Consider the following 24,881-nt stretch of genomic DNA (forward strand, 5'->3'; position numbering starts at 1 on the left):
ATTAAATGCAGGCTTGTCAGATCAAACAGACTTAGTCTCCCTTCCACACATGCATAACAACCCCCTCTAGAATGAAGGGGAAGGGCTATGGCTTAAATTCATGGTGAGGAGCGGATCCGGAGAAGAAAGCTGACATTTGAGGACAGGCGAGTGTTCTGCCCATAGATCCAATGACACACACACACACACACACACAACCCAGTGCGTCCCACACTGCTGCCCAGCACTCAATTAGGAGCGTACTCTGTGAAAGCGTTTGATCTGCTTTTAGAAGCCCTGGACGGGACACTCACACACTATGCAAGTGCACACATACACACTTGTGCACGTGTAAACATGTCAACATGAGCGCATGAACACACTATATTGTCCCCAGGGAGCTGATGGTTTTTCTGCCTGTTTTATGATATTGAAACGCTCTGTGCTGTCTAAGTGCACAGTATCTCTTGGAATGAGTCCATGTGCTTCACACATTTTACTCTAGACCTAGATCTATCCCTTAAAAGCTATAAAGAATCATAAAAACTAGAGGAATTTGACAGCAATATACACAATGCCAACTGCATACACATTTCATTCTGGGTTACTAAAAGGCTACATTTTTTAAAGTGAATACCCACTGTAACCATCTATTACAACAAACAGAGTCAAGTATAGGTTGTGTGGAATGCATTATTAAACTAACTCCATATTAAATCCAATAGAAATGGGTGTGACCTTAGAGTCCAATCTATTCTTGGACTGTCTGAAGAACAAGAGGGCACACTGATTTCACATAGCAACTGTCCAAAAATGATTTTATGTGAACCATGCAATTAGAAGATTCCAGATGCAGTGGAGTGATTAGTGTCATGATATCCAAGCGGTCGGTTCGTTCTTTGGTTCTATGGTTTCCTGGGGAATACAGATTCTCAATTCAGCTCTATCTGTGGAAACCCAGACCTTTTCTGAAAGTAGGCTGAAACAAAGAGAAGAATGGGGGCTCAATGACGCTTTCTCCTACATCTTAAGTACAAAAAACTGCTAAAAAAAGCCTTTTCCTATGTGTTGCCGATGTCTCTTAATAAATCGTAGCTTAACGGAATAATTAGAGTTTGAATGTAGTCGTCTCTTTACATGCCTGATTAGAAAGTAGTTGGAAGTGAACAGGCATATTAGATATCACCACATAGAGATCCTATAATCAATTTTTTTCTGTGACTGCCCCAAAGTGTTGAACCTAGAAAAGGTTGCACTAGGTGTAAGCCTATTCTCTATGACAAGGTTGACTGATTTTCATGACTATTTTCAAAAAAACATTCTACAGTTTTTTGAGTGTCCGAAGGTATACCCCAAAACTGGACAAAGCCACAGATTATCCATTATATTGACCAGATACTCAAGTGGCCGCTCTAACAATGAAAGAAATGTCTTCAAAGATGGAAGGCCGGGAAGCAAGATCAGGTGGGACCATTCTAGCCAATGAGATGGCAGATATGCATGTGAACAACAGGCACAACTACGATATAAAGCGTTTTTTCTCAAAGTTGCCGGGATGTCATGGTCCTACTTATATCAGTACACTCATAACAACCAAAATCATTACGAAACTTCTATTCAATCAAATAAGTCACACCTAGAAAATAAACCATTACATTTTTTTGTTTATCAAATTCAACACTCTCCCATTGACCTTCATGCAAAAACTATTCGCTTGGTCAAAACAGGCGAGTATGAGAGAGTATGATTTCAAGGTGAAAGGTGAAATGAAGCAATTACCTGTCTACATTTTTTATTGTAGCTCACTGATATCATGAGAAGCAGGCAGATGCCCCTTGCATATTTGGAGGCATAAAAATTAATATTCGTTTTTTTGTCAAACTTGAGTGCAAGTTATAACCATAAAATTGGCAGACAAAACAACGGTAGCTCATCTGAAAGGAAAGCTTCTCCTGAAAGTTTATCCTCATACACCCATTTATGATAGCAGGGTGGTTGCTTGCATAATGAGTAGCACCTGTGTCACTCTTTAGCTCAGCCAATCAGAACCTTGGAAAAATTCCCAGAAACTCCACAGGGGCTGCAGATTGGAGTAGGTGGTGAAATATGAAGAAATGAAACAATGTAAGGCAATACATATTTACAAATTGTTCATCAATGTACTTTAAAAACAATTAACTGAAGTGTCCTTGTTGAATATGTTGAGGATAGCCTACCTCATATTTTTATTTTGATGAAAAGCAAAATAATAGGCTATACCTGTGGTTAATTAATAGCAGGTAATTGCATAAACCCAATGAGTATAGCTGGGCAATATGAACAAAAATCCATATTGCGATAAATTGCCTGAATTGATGCAATAACGATAAATAGAACGATAAGTTTAACATTAATGTGCACCAGTTTTATTTAAATGATCCTTTAAACTACTACTACTACTAGTTTGATGGTTGTAGCCATCAATTGTCCCATTAACAATCACCCATATTAGCAAACCTATTTAATTTCAAACTTCACATTTCTCTAGTATAGGCTCCTTATCATAATGAACAATATCAGCAAAATGCCTGCGAAGTGATTGATATGGTCCGTGTTGATAATATTCGGTTTATCGTTCCAGCGCTACCCATGAGTCATACATGTTGTTCACAAGGAGGATACATTTTTCAATGAGACATTTCCACAGCATTCAAGAACATGTGAAGAGCAAATCTTTAACCCTCTTTTACAGGAGTCCATACTCCCTGTTTGTTGTAGGTGAGGCATATGTGTATACAAACCATTGCAATGGAAAATCTGTTCTCTCTATGGGTCTTTAACTGTTAAGATCAACATAGAACACCACAAGCTGAATGCATATATGCATCAGTGCTACATCAACCAGGGTAGCAAGGCTAACACACATTGGCTACAATGAGAAGACTCCCTGTGTGTCTGGGTTAATCTATATTCCTCCCCCATCTCCCTCACCCCGCTCCACAACACAGGACATGGGGTCCTTGACATAATGACGCATGGGGAGGACATAGGGAGACACCCGGCTTTAAAGACATAATCACCCCACTGCTGTCAGAGATCAGGTCAGACCCCCCCCCCCCCCCCCCCCCCCCCCACCCCCCCCCCACCCCCCACCCCACCCCACCCCACCTCAACACGCCTGCCCGGTCCACTTAGCATTTTGTCGGTGTGTCAGCCCCACACACATTCTACATGACAGAGGGTCGACACTTACACTGCACCCCAGTGACTGCGCTCATCCGCTACCTTCGCCCCGGAGGTGAGAGGTCCTCCTTCTGCCATTCACCACAATCCAAAATATGCTGTGACTGTCTTTCTGCCCCTCCAGCAGATAAGAGCTCCAGGGGTCGAGAGGCAGATGGTGGTGCTTCGACACAGGAGGCCAGGCCTAATCAGAGAGAGCTACGAGTGACTGAACCTCCACTTGAACTGACAGAGCACAGCTAGAAACAAAATGGAGGAGCACAAAGAAGGGGTTACATGAGCCCATATCCTTATTCATCACTTTGGCTGTAAAGATGGCAGACTCCAGCCTCAGAACAGACAGATATGAGTGGGTCGAGGGGATTGTTCAGTCATTTCTATATTACCATATGTCTGTCAGTAGGGGTTCTGCAGATAGCCAGTGAAGCGTTCTCCAAAGTTCCTACAGAGTATCAGAGAGACAACTCTCTCTGGACCTCCTGGGCTTTTCAAAGAGGGGAGATCAACACAAAGAGAGCGTTCCACTGACTCCAGTACACTCCTCCTTCTCTACCCTTTATTTCATGGACCCCTGACTCCACCAGCACTAGGATTAACATCCTCTGCCCTGCGTTCAGCTAGGGGGAAATTACTTACTCAAAACCACTCCATGTTTCTGCTTTCTTCAAGTCGACAGTGGAAAATTAGTAAAAAATGTTTTGTCGTTTACAAAAGGCTGAAGTAATGTTAGGTTGCAGTGATTCATCTTCAATCTTTAAAGAGAATGATGGGAACTCATATTACTATTTAAACAACAGTAGACTTGATCAGAGGCAGAAAAGGGGAGCTGAATAGAGCCAGTGGGCCTTCAGCAGTAGTTCTGCATGACTAATGTAGTGGGGAGGACATAGGGCATTAGACTAATGAGCAAAGCGGCCAATGTCCCAGAGCACTTCTCCATTCCCCAGGGGGAGACAGTCAACATACAGTTCATACCCACTGACCCTCAGCTTCTCTCCCTCTCCTCTCTAAAAAACAGATGCTTATTCAACACAGATAAAACACACACAGTACACATAGGCACTCACACACATAGAAAATAGCAGAGCCACTTAAAAGCAAATCAGCCAATCAATATTAACGATAAACAGGCCAGGGTGCTATGACAGGCCTGTTCTAATCCAGCCAGTAAAGGCCTGGTTAATGAGAGGGCATTTAGAGCACAGACCCACATACACACGGCCGGGCATATCCAAACGACCGGCGACTGCCAATAAACACAGCCAGGACCAAAGCAGAATATTGATCAGCCTGGCATGCTCACACAGTCTCCATACAACAACCCTCTGTAATCAAAGGACCAAAGCCCAGGGGTGAGAAGAGGTTCGGGGGGGGGGGGGGGGGGGGGGGGGGGGACACACTGACGCTGGCACTGGAGCTCCATTCCCATTTAAGAGGACATCAGTGGGTCAGTAAGGTTCAAAACATCCAATCAGGAAGGCAATTACAGTGTTATTACAATGTATTAGTGCCTTTTGACACTGTTAGTGGTATGGGCTGTCCTGAATTAAAGCAAACAGGTTCAGAATGATAGGATGGTACTGTGTGTTTTATAGACTTGATGTGGACTCCCTGACGGTGTTGTTGTCTTTATGTCAACACAGTGTTTGAAAAGGCTTTTCTATCTCTGTCTTGTTCTTATCTGCAGTGAGCCATCACTGTCTTTTTTGTTTACCCTGTCCTCATCTTTCAACCTTTCACATCTCTCCTCCTCTCCGACTCTGTTCATCCAAAATTGACTCCACCCACTCTCCCCCGCTCCTCCCCCGCTCAAACCTAACAACCCATACTTCATCCTCATCACTCTATTTCTCATTAGCCCATAGTCCAATGAAAAGCCATCTGAAGACATAATCAATTACAGCCAGATCAATAATTGTTGTCAGAGGAGAGGATCTGGTGACAGGGGTCTCATTGAATTGTCAGTTAGACTGGCTGTTCTGTCCTCTCAGGCCACGCACTCGGACAGGGAAAGATCTCTGTAGTACAGCCATCAACAATAACAAGCAAACACTACACACACATATATATATTTACAGTGTTTTTCTGCAATGACTGTATTTCAGCAGATGACTCATTTCAAATCAATTATCATAATTCATCTTCCAAATGTTGACTTGTAGGCTTACCACCACTAAAGCTGTTTTGAATCATTCTTACTTTACAGCTCCATTACACATAAAGGTTTATTTCTAAAGGTTAATTTCTTACAACAGCCACAACAACTTTTTAGGATTATAATTCATATTTACACGTGTTGTCAGAGAGAAGTGTTACCATGGTGAATAGTAATATATATATTTTTTAAAGAACGTAGCTCTCGTTAGACAGCATAGCCTTTTGGTGTTTTGAGCAATCCTATTCCATTGTAGTTCATTTTTCAGCAGTGTGTTTGTTGCCATGCCCCACGCCTGCCTGGCAGACAAAGGGGAAGTAAACATCATTTAAATTCGACTGTTATTTTTTATACCTACAGGCAACCGTTTATCATACAGTTGAAGTTTACATACACTTAGGTTGGAGTCATTAAAACTCGTTTTTCAACCACTCCACAAATTTATTGTTAACAAACTATAGATTTGGCAAGTCGGTTAGGACATCTACTTTGTGCATGACACAAGTAATTTTTCCAACAATTGTTTACAGACAGATTATTTCACTTATAATTCACTGCATCACAATTCCAGTGGGTCAGAAGTTTACATACACTAAGTTGACTGTGCCTTTAAACAGCTTAGAAAAGTCCAGAAAATGATGTCATGGCTTTAGAAGCTTCTGATAGTCTAATCAACATCATTTGAGTCAATTGGAGGTATACCTGTGGATGTATTTCAAGGCCTACCTTCACACTCAGTGCCTCTTTGCTTGACATCACGTGAAAATTAAAATAAATCAGCCAAGACCTGAGAAAACTTTTTGTAGACCTCCACAAGTCTGGTTCATCCTTGGGAGTAATTTCCAAACGCCTGAAGGTACCATGTTCATCTGTACAAACAATAGTACACAAGTATAAACACCATGGGACCACGCAGCCGTCATACTGCTCAGGAAGGAGATGCATTCTGTCCCCTAGAGATGAACGTACTTTGGTGCGAAAAGTGCAAATCAATCCCAGAACAACAGCAAAGAACCTTGTGAAGATGCTGGAGGAAACAGGTACTAAAGATTCTATATCCAAAGTAAAACAGTAAAAGTCCTATATCGACATAACCTGAAAGGTCGCTCAGCAAGAATCCACTGCTCCAAAACCGCCATAAAAAAGCCAGACTACGGTTTGCAACTGCACATGGGGACAAAGATCGTACTTTTGGAGAAATGTCCTCTGGTCTGATGAAACAAAAAATAAAACTGTTTGGCTATAATGACCATCGTTATGTTTGGAGGAAAAAGAGGGAGGCTTGCAAGCCGAAGAACACCATCCCAACCGTGAAGCACGGGGGAGGCAGCATCATGTTGTGGGGGTGCTTTGCTGCAGGAGGGACTGGTGCACTTCACAAAATAGATGGCATCATGAGGAGGGGAATTATATGGATATATTGAAGCAACATCTCAAGACATCAGTCAGGAAGTTAAAGCTTGGTTGCAAATGGGTCTTCCAAATGGACAATGACCCCAAGCATACTTCCAAAGTTGTGGCAAAATTGCTTAAGGACAACAAAGTCAAGGTATTGGAGTGGCCATCACAAACTTCTGACCCACTGGGAATGTGATGAAAGAAATATAATCTGAAATAAATCATTCTCTCTACTATTATTCTGAAATTTCACATTCTTAAAATAAAGTGGTGATCCTAACTGACCTAAGACAAGGAATTTTTACGAGGATTAAATATCAGGAATTGTGAAAAACTGAGTTTAAATGTATTTACCACCGCAGCATTCCATGAAATGACAAATGATGTGGTTTTGGGGCAGCGTGATTTGAGTAGGAGCTTTGGCTAGAGGCTGGGAGCTAGCGAGGTGTCTGCTCCAGATAATTGCCTGATGTCTTTCAGGAGAACCAGGATGGCATCTAACATCCTGCAGCTTGACAACCTGTGAACTCCCATTCACAGGGAACCAACATATCTCCAGGTTGTCGTTCCTAATAGAAAAGGAGAAGTACAACAAAAAGGTCTGTTCTCCTGCAGACCTGCAGCCCACCTGGTTAAGTGGCATTACTCAGTCTTTGAGGCAAGCTGTCCCGGACTCCTTCAGAGGAATGCACAATGTGGATTGTTTGGAGATGGAATGGAATGCAATCCCAGCAGAGCTGAGGGACAGTATTAAAGATTCAACATGCTGTCAACTGTGCCAATGTTTGTGTAAGGCTCAGTCTCTAAGAAGTCATGGGGGCTTTTATCCAAATAGACATTGACAACCCCTATTGACTATTCTGAGTATATCTGTCCAGCTCTGAGAAGGGCTGATTATTGATTTATACAGAATCCAGAGACTGTAGCTTCACATGACGGTCATGCTACATTACACCTCTCATCCTGATTCTAGGAAGATATCAAAGGAGGGGAGTTGAAAGCCCCTGAATAGAGTTAGAAGTTTGATATAATGTATGGCATGCCATAAAAAGACACTAGATGATGATTGGCACCTTTGAAGGCCTGTACGTGTTATAGGCTACAAACCCTACATCTCTATCTGAAGGCTTAATGAGGTTCAACATAATCGCTATGTCTTAAATCTCCAGTGGCAAAGTGCTCAGTTTACCTCAGGCCTTTTAAATTGTACCGGAAGCTCAGAAATATATATATTTGTATTCCTCTCAGAAACGCACTGTCTCTCTCTCTTCCACTGTTCTATTTCTTCACTGCAGTATAAAAACAGGCATATCTAATCCTGGGAGGTTGAAGTATTGCCCTCAGTGTCACACATCCTTGGCTGCTCTTCTGTCTTGTCTCTATCTGTCAGGGTACAGTGCTCGGCTGGGGACACAGACACCCCTCCACATCCATCGGAGCGTCCGGTGGGAGGAGGGCTGTCCAAGGCACCAGCACTGAGAGGCATGAAAGGGGGATTTAGATGTCACCCCACCTGCCGTTTCAGTGGGCTTTAAAAGCCCCTGAGTCAGACCTGGCGTTACACTGCCCTTCCGGCCGGCTCACCGCGGTAAAGTCCCCAGCACGCCACCGCTTAAAAGACACATCCTGACGATCAAACGTGACATATCTGCCTCTCGCTCGTGTTGCATTCCAGGGTCTCAGAGTCTTAGTGATGTGGGGCTTGTGGCTATACACCAGGCTTCAGTAATCTACAGACATCCCCCACGCAAGCATGAATGCACGCGGGCACACATACACGTAACCTCACACACATGCACACACCCCGCCCCCCCCGCATGCAGGCAAAAATCCACACCCTCCCCCCACGCACACACACACCCTACAGGCGCTTCATTAGCACACATCAAAGACCTGCCTGGAAACACTGGGGTCACTAATGGCCCAAACAGGGACTTCAATTAAGCAATTCCAATGGGGGGCTAGCTAGCCTGGCGTAGACCAGTGGTGGCTTCAAGGGACAGACTCCTCCCATGCTGCTCTGTTGTGTTATCTGTGTCTCTACAGACCTGCATGCAGCGCCTAAAGCCCCTCTGAAGGATAGTTCTGGCATCGCATAGCATCCTCTCTTTGTAATTATAGCACTTCAGAGTTTATGATACTACATATTTGCATCATTTTTCCTCCTTAATGTTTGTCACAAAAGCATTCCTCCCTTTGCTTCTCTCCCTTCCTTATTATATGCCCTGAGTTTGTTGTTTTTACTAGTGAAATATGAGGCACAATGGTTGGTAATTAATGATCTAGAATCATGGCTGTAGGGTAAATATCATCTGCCTAGCGAGAGCAATTGACTTGGCTGAGTTAAAGAGGCATCTGGGTGGTGGGTTTGCTCTGCTGCACCAGTTACTGTAGTCTCTGTAGGCTTTCTTCTCTCTCCTCTCTTTGAGTAGCGATAAAATGGTAGTCATTTAGAACGGTGGGGAGGAATAATTATTTAATGACTGCATATAAGCCTATGGCATCTCGGTAATAACTTGAGAAGAGGTTATATCAGTGTGGGGAAGTACCGTTTCAAAATGGCAGAACATTAATACAGGGAGTGGAACCTCCTAGCTTCTGTGTAAATACTTTTAGGAGGATATGTTTAATTGAACATCTCCATCCTTCAGTCTTCACCAACCTGCCTGTCTTACCTCCCCCCTCACACACACATGAAGGGCTACAGGACTTCTTCACATTCAGCCCTGTCTTCAAGGGTCTGTAGAAAGATGTCAAAATAAAATCTGCAGCAGGGCTTGTGTAAAGCTAGATGTACAGGCACTCTGTCAGCCAGCAAGACAGTACAGCCCTGAACACCCAAACTCCCATTTTCTTAATTTCATTGCAGAAAAGGTTGCACTGACAGTGAGTAAATAAGCAAAATGTGTGTGTGTATTGTAGAAGGCAGCAGGAGAAATTACCCACAGGAGCACCAGGAAGCCCAGATCACTAAAGACAGGGCAAGGAGCACCAGAAAGCCCAGATCACTAAAGACAAAGCAAGGAGCACCAGGAAGCCCAGATCACTAAAGACAAAGCAAGGAGCACCAGGAAGCCCAGATCACTTAAGACAGGGCAAGGAGCACCAGGAAGCCCAGATCACTTAAGACAGGGCAAGGAGGACCAGGAAGCCCAGATCACTTAAGACAGGGCAAGGAGCACCAGGAAGCCCAGATCACTTAAGACAGGGCAAGGAGGACCAGGAAGCCCAGATCACTTAAGACAGGGCAAGGAGCACCAGGAAGCCCAGATCACTTAAGACAGGGCAAGGAGTACCAGGAAGCCCAGATCACTTAAGACAGGTCAAGGCCTGTGGCGCCCAGATTGCTGCATCTCTAATGGCACCCTATTTCATATATAATGGCTTGCCCTATGGGCCTTGGTCAAAATAAGTGCAATATATAGGGAATTCGGTGCAATTTGGGATGCAGCCAGAGACAGGGTAAGGCCTCTAGCTCTCCCCAGGGCAGGCAGAGTTTCAGGGGGTGAACCTGGCCTGCTTGACATGGAAATAAGAACAGACCAGCATCCTGGAGACATACAGACAAACGCGCTCCTTTTCTGAGGCTAAGTCCCAAATGGCACCCTATTCCCTTCTACACAAACTTTTGACCAGAGCACTACGGGTCCTGGTAAAAAGTAGTGCCATTTGGGATGCACCTCAAGACTTTATTTGTACCTAAATCAAACGAATCGGTATGACTAGATGAGCTTCTGATCAGTTCCCATAAAACTGTGTAGACTAGAGCGACTGTGTAAGGACAGACTCAAGCCATTGAATCTGTGCAAATGAAAAAGGTTGGCGAAGCCAGCAAATGTTCTGCAAATGTACTATTCTGTCTCTGAAGCCCACATTAATAAACCCAGCCATAGTCTCTCCCAGTCTCCCAGGACCAGCAGGCTAACCCTCATAACTAGAATAACATTGCAGGGAAAAACCCTTCGAAAAAGAGACGCTCAAAGCAAAACTACAGTGTGTGAGAGACAGAGGGCAGGGGTGGAGAGGGTTGTGAGAGAAAGGGGATCTGTATTGATGTGGAACAGCTTTCTCTCCAGTTGTGGTGTCCTCCCTACGCACACACACCCATGTCCCAAAGGCTCACACACTCTTTGGGCGGGAGGGGAACCCACTAGCCCCACCAAACAATTAAAGGCCCTTAAACAGTGAGAGGGAGGAGAGGAGAGAAAGAAGGGCAGCCAGCCACAGAGGCAGCATGAGAGCAGGTCCTTGTTATATAACCAAACAGCCTGTCTAACCTCCACCAGAGGGACCTAAAAATACATGTTTTTAGACAGAGGGAGGGGTGTGAAGAGGAGAATGGTGCAAACTCTGGCAGGCAGGCAGGCAGGGAGGGATGGAGGGAGGGAGACAAGCAGGGAGGTAGACAAGCAGAAAGTAAGACAAGCAGGGAGAGAGGGATGGAGGGAGAGATGGAGGGAAGGTGGTGGAGTTGGTGTGAGTGTCTAAGAATAGTAGTCATCGGTGGGGTACTGGTGCACTTTTCCAAGTCATTTAACGTTAACGGCAGTAAGAGGGAAGGTGATAATAGATACACATCAGGTGGTACGAATCGCTGTTTTTCATCCTTGCTGTTACGTCAGGGGGAAAAGAGAGACATTTCAGAGGAAACCAGGAGAGTGAGTGTATGTCTAATATTTCTCTACATGTCAATGAGCTCTGACAGACCAAAGCAGTATTCACACCATGACCTTTCTACTGTCTAATCACCTGTTATCTTGACACTTCATTGAACTCTGAGATGATATCACTCCTCAGTATTCATTGATGAGCAGCTCCTTATTCAACGCAATGGGTCATCCAATTAAAAGAAGCCCAGACAAGGTCAGCTACACCTGTACACCCAGAAATACACCACAGTGGTTCTCAAAGGGCCTTGTGTCAGATTCAACAAAAGAGCAACATGAAACTTCAAAGTTATTTTGAAATGGGAAGCCTTATCAGGCATAGCAGTTTCACTGATGTGCCAGACCTTTGATGTTCTCCCATTTGTTCTACAGTTTTTTCTTTGTGATGTATGATTTATTATGCATCTCAAAACTCTGCCTGCGCCATCCAAAAGCACTCTGACCGCGTTCCTGTAACAGCTAACAGTTGTTGACAGGATCAGGATCCCAACACCGCATCTGTTAAACACAAGCATGCACACACACACAACAGCTAGTGACGTTTTAATCTATAAAACAGGGATGACCAAATATGATGATCTAGACCAGACTGGAGCTGAACAATAGACAGCCGTGTGTCCCCCTCTTAACTCTGGGTAAACATTTACCTCCAGCACCTCGCAACACGGTGAGTGCATTCTGTACAGCACAGCACACACACACACCCATTAATACACACCACCCATTTAGAAAAAGGAGACTCAGGCTTTTGACATTTGTTTGTTACTCTAACCCACTTTAAAACATGTTTAAGACAAAGATTTTTTATGACTAACATGACAATAGAATCAAACATGCCACCTACTCAACCTGATATGTGGATAGTATACTTAGCCTGTTTGTCTGTTCATCGCCTGGAAATTGCTATGAGTCATATTATCAGTGGCTGCTGCTGTGTGGAGACAAGCCAGCCAATTGTATTTTAGGGGATGTTGAGAATATCTCATCTTAAGTCTTTGTGACTTCACCTTCAGTATGTATAGACCCTCTACTGGAAGCAAAGGAGACAATCAAGAGAGAGAGTGAGGAAGACTCATTGTGATTGAATCCAAAGAAAATATGTATTTTTTAAGAATACGAGCACCGGGAAAAAATGACAGGCAGAGTAACAGGCAGCAGAGAAAAATTACAACAGCAACTCTCTCCATCGCTATCAGCATGTTTTATTCATTGGCATGGCCTTATAATCTAGTGCTTGAGAAAAGCAGACAAAAAGCCCCTATCTATAACCAAATCCAATTAAAGTGGAAACAGGATAGGAGCCAGAGACACATTTCTATTTACAGATTTAATCTACAGCGCTTTTGACAAGCTACAATGGATTATTACTTTATTTGACCACAACAATAATTGCGAATCTCGGCTTTCCACCTGCCAGACATTTGATTGTCAGAGAAATGTTCTGCACTCACTTGAGGAAGCAGGCAAGCAAGTAGGTAGAGATTCTGCCAACTATCTTTCCTCTCTCTAAACACAGGCCTTGGCTGGGTAGTCATTCTAGTGTTGAGCAGAAGCCAGTGCAGCAAAATAGATCCCAGCGCAGAAACATACAACGCTGCTTTTTGACTGTAACACCAGTGTTAAACTAGTGTATACACCCTTATGTAATAGTAGAGAAATTGACATACTTGGTATTCATATCCCTAAAGATATAAAATAACTTCCAAGACTAATTTCAATAGTAAGTTATTCAAAATAGACAAGATCTTGCAACCATGGAGAGGTAAATACCTGTCTATTTATGGAAAAATCACACTTATTAACTCTTTAATCATATCACAGTTTACCTATTTACTTATGGCGCTGCCTACTCCAGAGAACTTGTCTTTCAAATTAGATGACAAAATATACTTACATTTATTTGGAATGGTAAGCCAGACAAAATTAAATGTGCATATTTATATAATGAACATAAGTTTGGGAAAATGAAATTATTAAATATTAAAGCATTGAACCTCTCACTAAAAGCTTCACTCATACAAAAGTTATACTTAAACTAAAAATGGTTCTCCAGTAGATTATTAAGAATGGTTTATCCTGTTTAAAAATAGTCTTTTTGGTTATAATTTCAAGTTCAACTCAAATAGATATACAGTGGGGAGAACAAGTATTTGATACACTGCCGATTTTGCAGGTTGTCCTACTTACAAAGCATGTAGAGGTCTGTAATTTTTATCATAGGTACACTTCAACTGTGAGAGACGGAATCTAAAACAAAAATCTTTAAGTAATTAATTAGCATTTTATTGCAGAAATACAGTGGAGACATTGTTAATATTGTAAATGACTATTGTAGCTGGAAACGGCAGATTTTTAATGGAATATCTACATAGGCGTACAGAGGCCCATTATCAGCAACCATCACTCCTGTGTTCCAATGGCACGTTGTGTTAGCTAATCCAAGTTTATCATTTTAAAAGGCTAATTGGTCATTAGAAAACCCTTTTGCAATTGTTAGCACAGCTGAAAACTGATGTTCTGATTAAAGAAGCAATAAAACTGGCCTTCTTTAGACTAGTTGAGTATCTGGAGCATCAGCATTTGTGGGTTCGATTACAGGCTCAAAATGGCCAGAAACAAAGATCTTTCTTCTGAAACTCGTCAGTCTATTCTTGTTCTGAGAAATTAAGGCTATTCCATGCGAGAAATTGCCAAGAAACTGAAGATCTCGTACAAAGCTGTGTACTACTCCCTTCACAGAACAGAGCAAACTGTCTCTAACCAGAATAGAAAGAGGAGTGGGAGGCCCCGGTGCACAACTGAGCAAGAGGACAAGTACATTAGAGTGTCTAGTTTGAGAAACAGACGCCTCACAAGTCCTCAACTGGAAGCTTCATTAAATAGTACCGCAAAACACCAGTCTCAACGTCAACAGTGAAGAGGCGACTCCGGGATGCTGGCCTTCTAGGCAGAGTTCCTCTGTCCAGTGTCTGTGTTCTTTTGCTCATATTCATCTATTCTTTTTATTAGCCAGTCTGAGATATGGCTTTTTCTTTGCAACTTGCCATCGGCCAGCATTCCGGAGTCACCTCTTCACTGTTGACGTTGAGACTGGTGTTTTGTGGGTACTGTGTGTTATTTCATAGTTTTAATGTCTTCACTACTATTCTACAATGTAGAAAATAGTAAAATAAAGAAAAACCCTGAAATGAGTAAGTCTGTCCAAACGTTTGACTGGTACTGTATATATATATTTTTAACACCGTGGTAAACCCTTTAGGGAAATGCGGCATCGGTAGGAACCACAGGGATGTGTGCACACACACAGAGACCCAGGTACTAGCGACGGGGCACCAGCCAGGGTCATGAATCTTGAGAGATAAACACAGCGCTCCATCCATTACAATTACAGCAGCACCCCAGAGGGCCTCCAGCCCAACGGTCTCCATGGTGTCAGGGCCATACTGGGGCCTGTGGGCCTTAACGCTCTGTTTCCTCAGCACAGCACAGCTCAGCACAGCATGCATTACCAACCCACTGGGGCTCACCAGGCACACGCTTAGCCAGAGGAGAGGACACATGGAGCATCACAACTAACAAGGACTGGGGCTGTGTCCCCCAAATGGTAAACAGAAAGCTTCACAATGTGCAATTACTGCCAAAACAATGCTAGCCATTAGCTGACTCATAATCACTCATACATACACTGCACTAAAAGTTACATTGTTAGTCTATTATCATTAGATTACTTTATTTCGCCATTTCAGGGTCTCAATTAGAGACCCATTTTAAGATGAGACCGATAGATGATCAGATTAGTTTTATTGGGGTCTTGGACTCAGTGATCAGATTTCCCATCCAGTTCAGTGCAGAGTGGACAGTCAGTCATGGAGCAGATTGTATTTCTCTAATGGCCCCATTACACCAGTTTCTATGAATTTATTTAATTGACTCCACAGAGAGTTAACAGTTTCTTACCCAGCATGAATGCTGAAGTGCTCGTCTCAGAAACAGACCATTCTTTCCCGAGTCAAATACAAACGTCTACACATGAATGTAGACACATCAGCACACAATTTTTTTCTTCTTCACGTTCTCCACACACTTGCTCCAGTGTGGCGCCCTGCATGTGTAAAACTGTTTGAGCAGTCAACCTTTAGCTACGTGAACACATGGACCCCCCTCAGTGACTGGTACAGTTGACATAAATGAGAATACTGTTCCCCTCATCCAACATGTTGGTAAAATGTCACCATTACTTAACACCAGCTAAAAGAAGGCAAAAAACAACCGTAAACCTACAAGCAATATATTTGTAAGTGCTCCAGGGGTAAACAGGTTAATACGGTTCACAGTGCTCCATCTATTGCATGGAAAATCAGCAGATCAACTGATTTCTCCAGTTTAAGTGTCCTCTACAGGTGCAGAACACAAATCTGAATATTTACATTTCATCTCACAAATCAAAATCCTCAATAAGAACCGAGACTCATCAAATTTCTAACCATCTGAGTGAAACAGATGAGCAGCACCAGCGTTGGCAGTCAAAGGTTCCCACCAAGCAGCTGTTGATAACAGACAGTGTGCAGCACTGCTCTACAACTCTATTGTATCCACCCATCACAGTATGCTTAGCCAGGCTGGGAGCAATGCACACACTATCTATAAAAGTTAGCCTTGTCACAGTTAGGAGGGCAGAACGCTACATGCCTTCAAGATAATCAGAGCAGTTTGCCATAGCAAAGGCTGTTTGAGGTCTTAACCAGGTTAAGATACATTTCCTCTCTACTCTGAACCCTGTGAATGGAGGGTAGGGGAGGCCATGTCCCAGGCAGTCAGACAGACAGAAGCAGCCATTTTGGTGCTACACAGGTCCCACTCCACCATTCTGTCTGATCTGTTCCATGGAGACTTGCCGTCTTAGCAGAGATATACAGTGCCTTCAGAAAGCTTTCAGACCGCTTGACTTTTTCCACATTTCGTTACGTTACAGCCTTTATCTAAAATGGATTAAATAAAAACATTTCCTCAGCAATCTACACTAAATACCCCATAATGACAAAGCGAAAACAGGTTTTAGAAATACCTTATTTACATACGTAAATATTCAGACCCTTTGCTACGAGACATGAAATTGAGCTCAGGTGCATCCTGTTTCCATTGATCATCCTTGAGATGTTTCTACAACTTGTTTGGGGTCCACCTGTGGTAAATTCAATTGATTGGACATGATTTGGAGCCAGAGCAAAAACCAAGCCATGAGGTCGAAGGAATTGTCCGTAGAGCTCCGAGACAGGATTGTGTCGAGGTACAGATGTGGGGATCGGTACCAAAAAAATTCTGCAGCATTGAAGAGTCTTGGTGGTTCCAAACATCTTCCATTTAAGAATGATGAAGGCCACTGTGTTCTTGGGTCCCCAAGAACCCAGCGGGTTTTTGCAAGATTGAAGATTGGCCTAAATGCCAAGCGTCACGTCTGGAGGAAACCTAGCACCATCCCTACGGTGAAGCATGGTGGGGCAGTATCATGCTGTGGGGATTTTTTTCAGCGGCAGGGACTGGGAGACTAGTCAGGATCGAGGCAAAGATGAACAGAGCAAAGTACAGAGAGATCCTTGATGAAAACCTGCTCCAGAGTGCTCAGGACCTCAGACTTGGGCGAAGGTTCATCTTCCAACTGGACAACGACCCTAACCACACAGCCAAGACAGCGAAAGGAGTGGCTTCGGGACAAGTCTCTGAATGTCTTTGAGTGGCCCAGCCAGAGCCCGGACTTGAACCCGATCTAACATCAATGGCGAGACCTGAAAATAGCTGTACAGGTGTGCCAAGCTTGTTGCGTCATACTCAAGAAGACTTGAGGCTGTAATCACTGCCAAAGGTGCTTCAACAAAGTACTGAGTAAAGGGTCTGAATACTTACATAAATGCAATATTTCAGTTTTTTTTATTTTTATAAATTTGCAAACATTTCTAAAAACCTGTTTTTGCTTTGTCATTATCGAGTATTGTGTGTTGATTGATGAGCGAATAAACAATCGAATCAATTTTAGAATAAGGCTGTAACGTAACAAAATGTGGAAAAAGTCAAGGGGTTTGAACACTTTCCGAATGCACTGTAGTTTAACAGTAGTGTAGCATCTGGGAGCATATTATAGATTAAGAAGATCCTCTACTGTACTATTCAGATATCTGCTTTCAGGGAGAGATCTGGGAATGTCCTCTGATCCCAAGTCTGATGCTTGTCTGTATTGTCCCTGTATGTGTCTGATGCTGATTACAATCTAACTCCTTCCTATAGGCTTCAATATAGTTTTTATTAATTAATTAATTCAATTGTAATACTGATTTTGTTGGGTTACAAAGTCGGATGGAAATAGATGTGATTTTTTTGGTCATTTATCTACACAATATATTCCATAATGACAAAGTGAAATGAAAATTCTAGACATTACAAATACAAATTAAAGAACTAACATATAGTCACTGCATAAGTATTCACCCCCTGTGTTTTGGCAAACCTAAATTAATTAATGAGTCAAATTTGGCTCAACAAATCACATAGTAGACTCATTCTGTGTGAAATAATAGGGGTTCACATGCTTTTTGAATGACTACCCCTTCCTCTGTCCCCCATACATACATCTGTAAGGTCCCTCAGTCAAGTACTGAATTTCAAGCACAGATTCAACTACAAAGGGCAGTGATTGGTAGATGGGTAACAATAACACATCAGACATCGAATATCTCTGTAAGTATGGTCTAGTTAATAATGATGCTGTGGTTGATGTATGAATCACCCAGACGCATCAAAGATAGTCGTCCTTGTGAACTGAGCTGCAGGACAGGAAGGAAACTGCTCAGGAATGTCACAATGAGGCCATTGGTGATTTTAAAATAGAGTACAATGGCTGTGATTGGAGAAAACTGAGGATGGATCAAGAATATTATAGTGAGTCCACAATAAATTACCTAAAACTGAAAAACATTATGCAATTAAACAGAATAAAAATATTCCAAAGCATACATCCTGTGTGCAACAAGGCGCTGAAGTAAAACTATTAAAAAAACACATGGCAAAGGAGTACACTTTTTGTTTGGAGCAAATCCAACAACACATCACTGAGTAACTGCCTCCTTATGTTCAAGCATGGTGGTGGCTGCATCATGGTATGGGTGTGCTTGACATCAGTAAGGACTGGCAAGTTGTTCAGGGTAAAAATAAACAGGATGGAGCTAAGCACAGGCTAAATCCTAGAGGAAAACCTGCTTCAGCCTGCTTTACTGTATACCAGACACTGGGAGAGGAATTCACCTTTTAGCATTACAATAACCTATAAAACAAGGACAAATCTAACTGGAGTTGCTTACCAAGACAGTGCATGTTCCTGAGTGGCCAAGTTACAGTTTTGACTTAAATCTGCTTGAAAATCTATGGCAGGGTTTGACAATTGATGTCTAGCCATAATCCCAAAAATCTTGACAGTTTGAAGAAATGTGAAAATAATTGGTAAGTATAAATATTTCACAATCCAGGTGTGCAAAGCTGACTTACCCAAGAAGACTCACAGCTCACTAATCACTGACAAAGGTGTTTCTAAAATGTAATGAGTCAGGGGGGTGAATAGTTACCTATTAAAAGGTATATTAGTGTTATATTTTTCATTAAATCGTTAAAGAAATTAACTTCTTCCGCTTTGAGAGTATTTTGTGTAGATCACTGACCAAATGTTTAATTAAATCCCACTTTGTAACACAAAATGTGAAGAAATCCAAGGGGGGTGAATACTTATCATACCCACTGCAGCTCACCTGCCAACCCCCAGTTCCCCATCTGTTGTCAAGGTAATAGTTCAGTGGGAACTACTTCTGAATATTACACAGAAATGTAATTCAGTTTAATTGAATGGGAGTCGGCCAATATGTGTCATGCTAACAAGTATAAAATCTATTCTAAAAGTGCATTAATATCTAATTGGAAGTCTGCATGGCATAATGGAAATTGGAATGAAATAATCTAGCTAGGTGTAAACGGCTGGCATCTTGTGACGACTCCTCAGGGTAAGCTTGAATGAAGTGAATTATTCGTTCACCATGTTTTAAATGAGTAGTCTACATGCAGGATGTAAGAACTATTTATAATGTGATAGACTTGACTCCCAAAGTCGTCAAAATGTGCTTTGGTTTAATAGTTGGAGTGCCTCCCTCTCCCTCTCAGTTGAGTGTGAGTGCGTCACGGAATTAAGTGTTTGCGCTCAACGACAATCACGGGCTCACCACTCACTGAGCCGAGGCTGTATCCATGGTTACATGTGTGACTGACAGGCCGGGAGTCAGGGGGATTCAGAGATCCACTCAGCTTTGACACTAGTTAACTTCGGAACCAAAAGACAACAGCCATCAAATGACAACAATGGTGTTACATGGAGGAAACCTCTAGGAATTCTTCCTAGGGGAAAACCACCATATAAAGAAGAGGGTGTCAGTTTGAGAGGTGGGGGAGGAAGGGGGGAACGAAGACAAGATCGAGCGATATGAGGCACAGCTAAAAATATCATTTTTAACAGTGGGAAGACTGCTTTAATCCATCTACACACAAGGGGCCGAAGACGCAGCGTTCAGCGGAAACGCGATGGTTATCAGAAGAAAAACGGGGAAGAAGAGCTTTATTGATGTTCTGCTTTAATACAACATGGAAGTCAAGACTGCAGGAGGGAATCTGAGGCACATCTGAGCTCCACCTCTGGAGATCGATGTGAGTCCCAAATGGCACCCTATTCCCTATACAGTACACTACGTTGGACCAGAGCCTTATGGACCCAGGTCAAAAGTAGCACATGGTAAAGGGAATAGGGTGCCATTTGGGATGTACAGAGAGCCAGATACTGAATAAATCCTTTAAAATGCAGCAACAAAGCAGGCTCCAGACACGCCCCACGGCCTCCACCCCACTGCCTTCTCTTTAAATGGGCTGAGACCTGGTTAACCTGCCTGCTGTACATGGTTACACTCAGACATTTTTTTTCTGGTTACATTCAGACATAGTGCATTCTAACACATCACATTAACCTAGACCCTTTAATCATATCTGACAACAGAAAAAGCTGAAAATATTCATTTAAAAACACCTGACGACTCCATCGCGTTTGATCACAAACAGGTTTATTTTTATGCAATAAACTGACCAAATAGATGTAAAGAAAAATGTCCAAAATATTTTAACTTAACTAAGAGAATATGAAAATAATGACAAAAGGTCAACCATGTATCTACATAAATACAGTGAAGAGCATCTCCCAGAAGTCTGCCTGCTCTGTGAGTGAGTGAGAGAGTGAGAGAGAATGGGCAGGTCCAGGCCAGGCATAGTGATGGTGGGAGCGACAGCGTGAAAGAGAGGGAGCTAGCTACAGCACAGACCCCCCCTCTACTTATACAATACACACGGCCGACTTACAACAGACCACACAACGATGATTTCTGAGGTTAAGACCGTCCCATCTGCGTCTCCAGCCCTCCTTATCCAAAATCCCTCTGTGGTTCCATTTTATCCACCACCCAAAACATCAGCAGTTTCAGAAGTCACCCCCCACACAACACCATAACACAGAGGGATATAATACTCGCCCAGCAGCACTCTCTCAAGATTACTGGTTGGTCCAAGAAAACAAAAACAAACTACCAGTACATTTAGCATAAAAAACATATTCAAAGTTCGGTACATGGACACACCTAAATAAAACAAATTAAAAAGTATAGAAGAGTGATCCTTTTAGGTTGCATCTGAAATGGCACACAATTCCCCATGTAGTGCACTACTTTTGGTCAAAAGTAGTGCACTACATACAGGATATGGTGCCATTTGGGACGGAACGCAAGACTGGTTCACAGTCAGCCTGGCAGGTTGGAAAGTGCTACAGATCAGGGGAAAGAGCTTGTACGTAGGCCGAGGGGGCAAAGCGATCGTTCTTATTGGGCGGCAGCCATCTTCCTGATGTTCATGATGAGTCTCTTGCTGTACTCCTTGTGGTCCACAGGTTTCACCTCCATCACCGTGGCCTTGATCCGGGACTCGTCCTAAAGAGACAGGGGAACACATGGAATAGATGTTACATGGTGTCACCCTCCGTGACCTTTCACTGCACTAGCTACCTCTCAATTATTTATCCTTCCTCCCAAAGTGTTAATTCAGTGAAGGGAAGTGAGTACGTTAAAACTAAATGACTGGTACAAGAAATGTGGTGGAAATTCCCTATAGCCCATGCCTACACCAATCCAATGCTTTTAGATATGTGGGAAGTAGTATATTATTGGGAAGCACCCACTGTGTTCGAGATAAGACGGACCAACACAAACCATGGCCATGTGCAATAGATCACCTGCTGGGTATAGACGAACAGTGGCCATTCAACTATTAGAATCGTTGGGAAATTAACAGAAAAACATGGCTGATGTTCTGTGGTGAAAGGAGATAGGACGGATACCCGCTGCTTTTAACGGTTGGTCTGCACGGTCTGTTTGGACTTTTACTGGAATGCATGTTATACAAGCCTGTGCATCTAAGGACAAAGCTTGGATTCCCCACAGGTGACTGACTGCAGGTTCAGTCAGAGAGAGCAGCACTAAGTAGGCAGGCAGCCTGGTACCAGAGAGATACGTACTTCTCTAACACGTTTAATAGCCTGTATTTAAAATCATCAACTAAAATCTGCTGTCTGGCATTTAGATGGATGATGCAACCTCCCTGCACTGCGACAGAGACAGCGTTTAAATGTTTTCACCACCTCCGCATCGGTCTAGACTAGAGAAGGTCATCCACCTGGTCCATCACTCTTTAAACAGGAGGCTACAGTCACCTGCTCTTCGCAAATGGCACCCTCTTCCCCTACATAATGCACTATTTTTGATCAGAGCCCAATCGCTCCTGGTCAAAAGTAGTGCACTATGTAGGGGAAAGGGGGCCATTTGGGACGTTGTCAGTCACTTTGTCTACACTAATCGCTCTGGAACCACTAGAGGTGAGCTGGAAGACATGTTCCTGTCGATTGACTCGCACTCCTATTAGAGCCTAACAAGAAATCCCATCCTAGCAGCCTTTACATAACACAGGTTCGTATTCATAAGCGCACACTGTAGCAAAACGTTTTCCAACGGAAAGCTAAAATACGTGCCTGTAGATGCAAGTTTCATTCGACAGTCATCACCATTCTACAGTCTCCCTCTCTCTGCAAAACTCCACAGAACAATCCTCAGGCATGGGTATTTCTATTTTTTATTTATTTAACTAGGCAAGTGAGTTAAGAACAAATTCTTATTTACAATGACGGCCTACCCCGCCCAAACCCTAACCCGGATAACGCTGGGCCAATTGTGCACCGCCCTATGGAACTCCCAATCACGGCTGGTTGTGATACAGCCTGGAATAATAGCTATGCTGCTGCTAAAATGCTAATTGTACACAGCGGACTCAAAAGATCAAAATGCTGCAATCAATTGCCAATATAGAATTCTCAGAGAAGAAATGTACATTTCCTGTGCGGAGTGAGCATTGTTCTAGAATGCTAATGTATGTGCAGGTGGCGGGGCAGGGTGCAAAGCGGGGCGAGGGAGTGTCATAGGGTGCGTGACAGAAGGAAATTAGGGATGTTGAGCTCAGGGAGGAGTCAGGCCCAGGCTGAGGGCAGCGAGTCAGGCCCACACAGACATCCAGACACTAACGAATAAGACAAAAACAGGCTTAGTAGCCTGGATTGCCTGGACCTAAATCACTAACAGTTCTGCTAGAGAACAGCAGCTACAACAGTCAGCCTCGACAGCACTGTGATTAACATCTGGCTTAAACTTTAGAGAGCTTCTGCTGCTTGAGGCTTGGCTGTCTGAGGAAGAAGAGAGGTGTTGTAGCACCTCTCTCTCACATGGGCTTGGATTAACTTATTTAAAAAAGGACTGTGCTGTTATCTGTCCTGTGGTTACGCCTCACTCCATTAGGTTCAGCTAAAAAGCTAGTTATGCAGTCTGGATGTTAGTGTATTCATACTGGCCTATCTGCCTTCTCTAACCAGGGCCAGATAAAACGCTTGAGAAAGTATACAGTAACGTTATGGTTCAGTGGATGACCTCAGGCATGCGGGGTTTGACTTCCGCAGACATATGCAGCCTGTGGTCCACTGAACACCTCACATTTACAATAGCAGTTATTACTGTAATATTATTTTTATAGCAAAACATTTTTTGAACAATGGTTTGAATTGTCCACTGTTCATCAAATAAGTTGAGTGCTAGCTGCAGTGGATATCTTCTCAGTTCTACAGCAAGAAACAAGAATGACGTAACACTGGTTGCATTGCGTCTGTTAAATAGTCATTTATTTAAAAATATATATACAGTGGGAAGAACAAGTATTTGATACACTGCCGATTTTGCAGGTTTTCCTACTTACAAAGCATGTAGAGGTCTGTAATTTGTATCATAGGTACACTTCAACTGTGAGAGACGGAATCTAAAGCAAAAATCCAGAAAATCACATTGTATGATTTTTAAGTAATTAATTTGCATTTTATTGCATGACATAAGTATTTGATACATCAGAAAAGCAGAACTTAATATTTGGTACAGAAACCTTTGTTTGCAATTACAGAGATCATACGTATCCTGTAGTTCTTGACCAGGTTTGCACACACTGCAGCAGGGATTTTGGCCTACTCCTCCATACAGACCTTCTCCAGATCCTTCAGGTTTCGGGGCTGTCGCTGGGCAATACGGACTTTCAGCTCCCTCCAAAGATGTTCTATTGGGTTCTGGTCTGGAGACTGGCTAGGCTACTCCAGGACCTTGAGATGCTTCTTACGGAGCCACTCCTTAGTTGCCCTGGCTGTGTGTTTCCATCTTCAATGCTCTTACTGAGGAAAGGAGGTTGTTGGCCAAGATCTCACGATACATGGCCCCATCCATCCTCCCCTCAATACGGTGCAGTCGTCCTGTCCCCTTTGCAGAAAAGCATCCCCAAAGAATGAGGTTTCCACCTCCATGCTTCACGGTTGGGATGGTGTTCTTGGGGTTGTACTCATCCTTCTTCCTCCAAACACGGCGAGTGGAGTTTAGACCAAAAAGCTCTATTTTTGTCTCATCAGACCACATGACCTTCTCCCATTCCTCCTCTGGATCATCCAGATGGTCATTGGCAAACTTCCGACGGGCCTGGACATGCGCTGGCTTGAGCAGGGGGACCTTGCATGCGCTGCAGGATTTTAATCCATGACGGCGTAGTGTGTTACTAATGGTTTTCTTTGAGACTGTGGTCCCAGCTCTCTTCAGGTCATTGACCAGGTCCTGCCGTGTAGTTCTGGGCTGATCCCTCATGGTCATTGATGCCCCACAAGGTGAGATCTTGCATGGAGCCCCAGACCAATTTTCTAATAATTGCGCCAACAGTTGTTGCCTTCTCACCAAGCTGCTTGCCTATTGTCCTGTAGCCCATCCCAGGCT

The 24,881-nt window shown here is 43.1% G+C and overlaps 1 protein-coding gene across 1 annotated transcript in view; it reads right to left on the bottom strand.

Annotated features, from left to right (window-relative positions):
• Window positions 1-20,539: 20,539 nt before the first annotated feature.
• The window catches only part of LOC120028892 (replication protein A 70 kDa DNA-binding subunit-like), a 58,400-nt gene continuing 54,058 nt past the window's right edge, over window positions 20,540-24,881 (bottom strand). Inside the window, exon 17 of the mRNA XM_038974165.1 lies at window positions 20,540-21,473. Coding sequence (XP_038830093.1) covers window positions 21,366-21,473 — 108 coding nt within the window. The 3' untranslated portion in view covers window positions 20,540-21,365. The remainder of the gene's footprint in view (window positions 21,474-24,881) is intronic.

This window comes from Salvelinus namaycush, chromosome 34 (genome assembly GCF_016432855.1).
Source record: "Salvelinus namaycush isolate Seneca chromosome 34, SaNama_1.0, whole genome shotgun sequence".
NCBI classification, from domain to species: domain Eukaryota; kingdom Metazoa; phylum Chordata; class Actinopteri; order Salmoniformes; family Salmonidae; genus Salvelinus; species Salvelinus namaycush.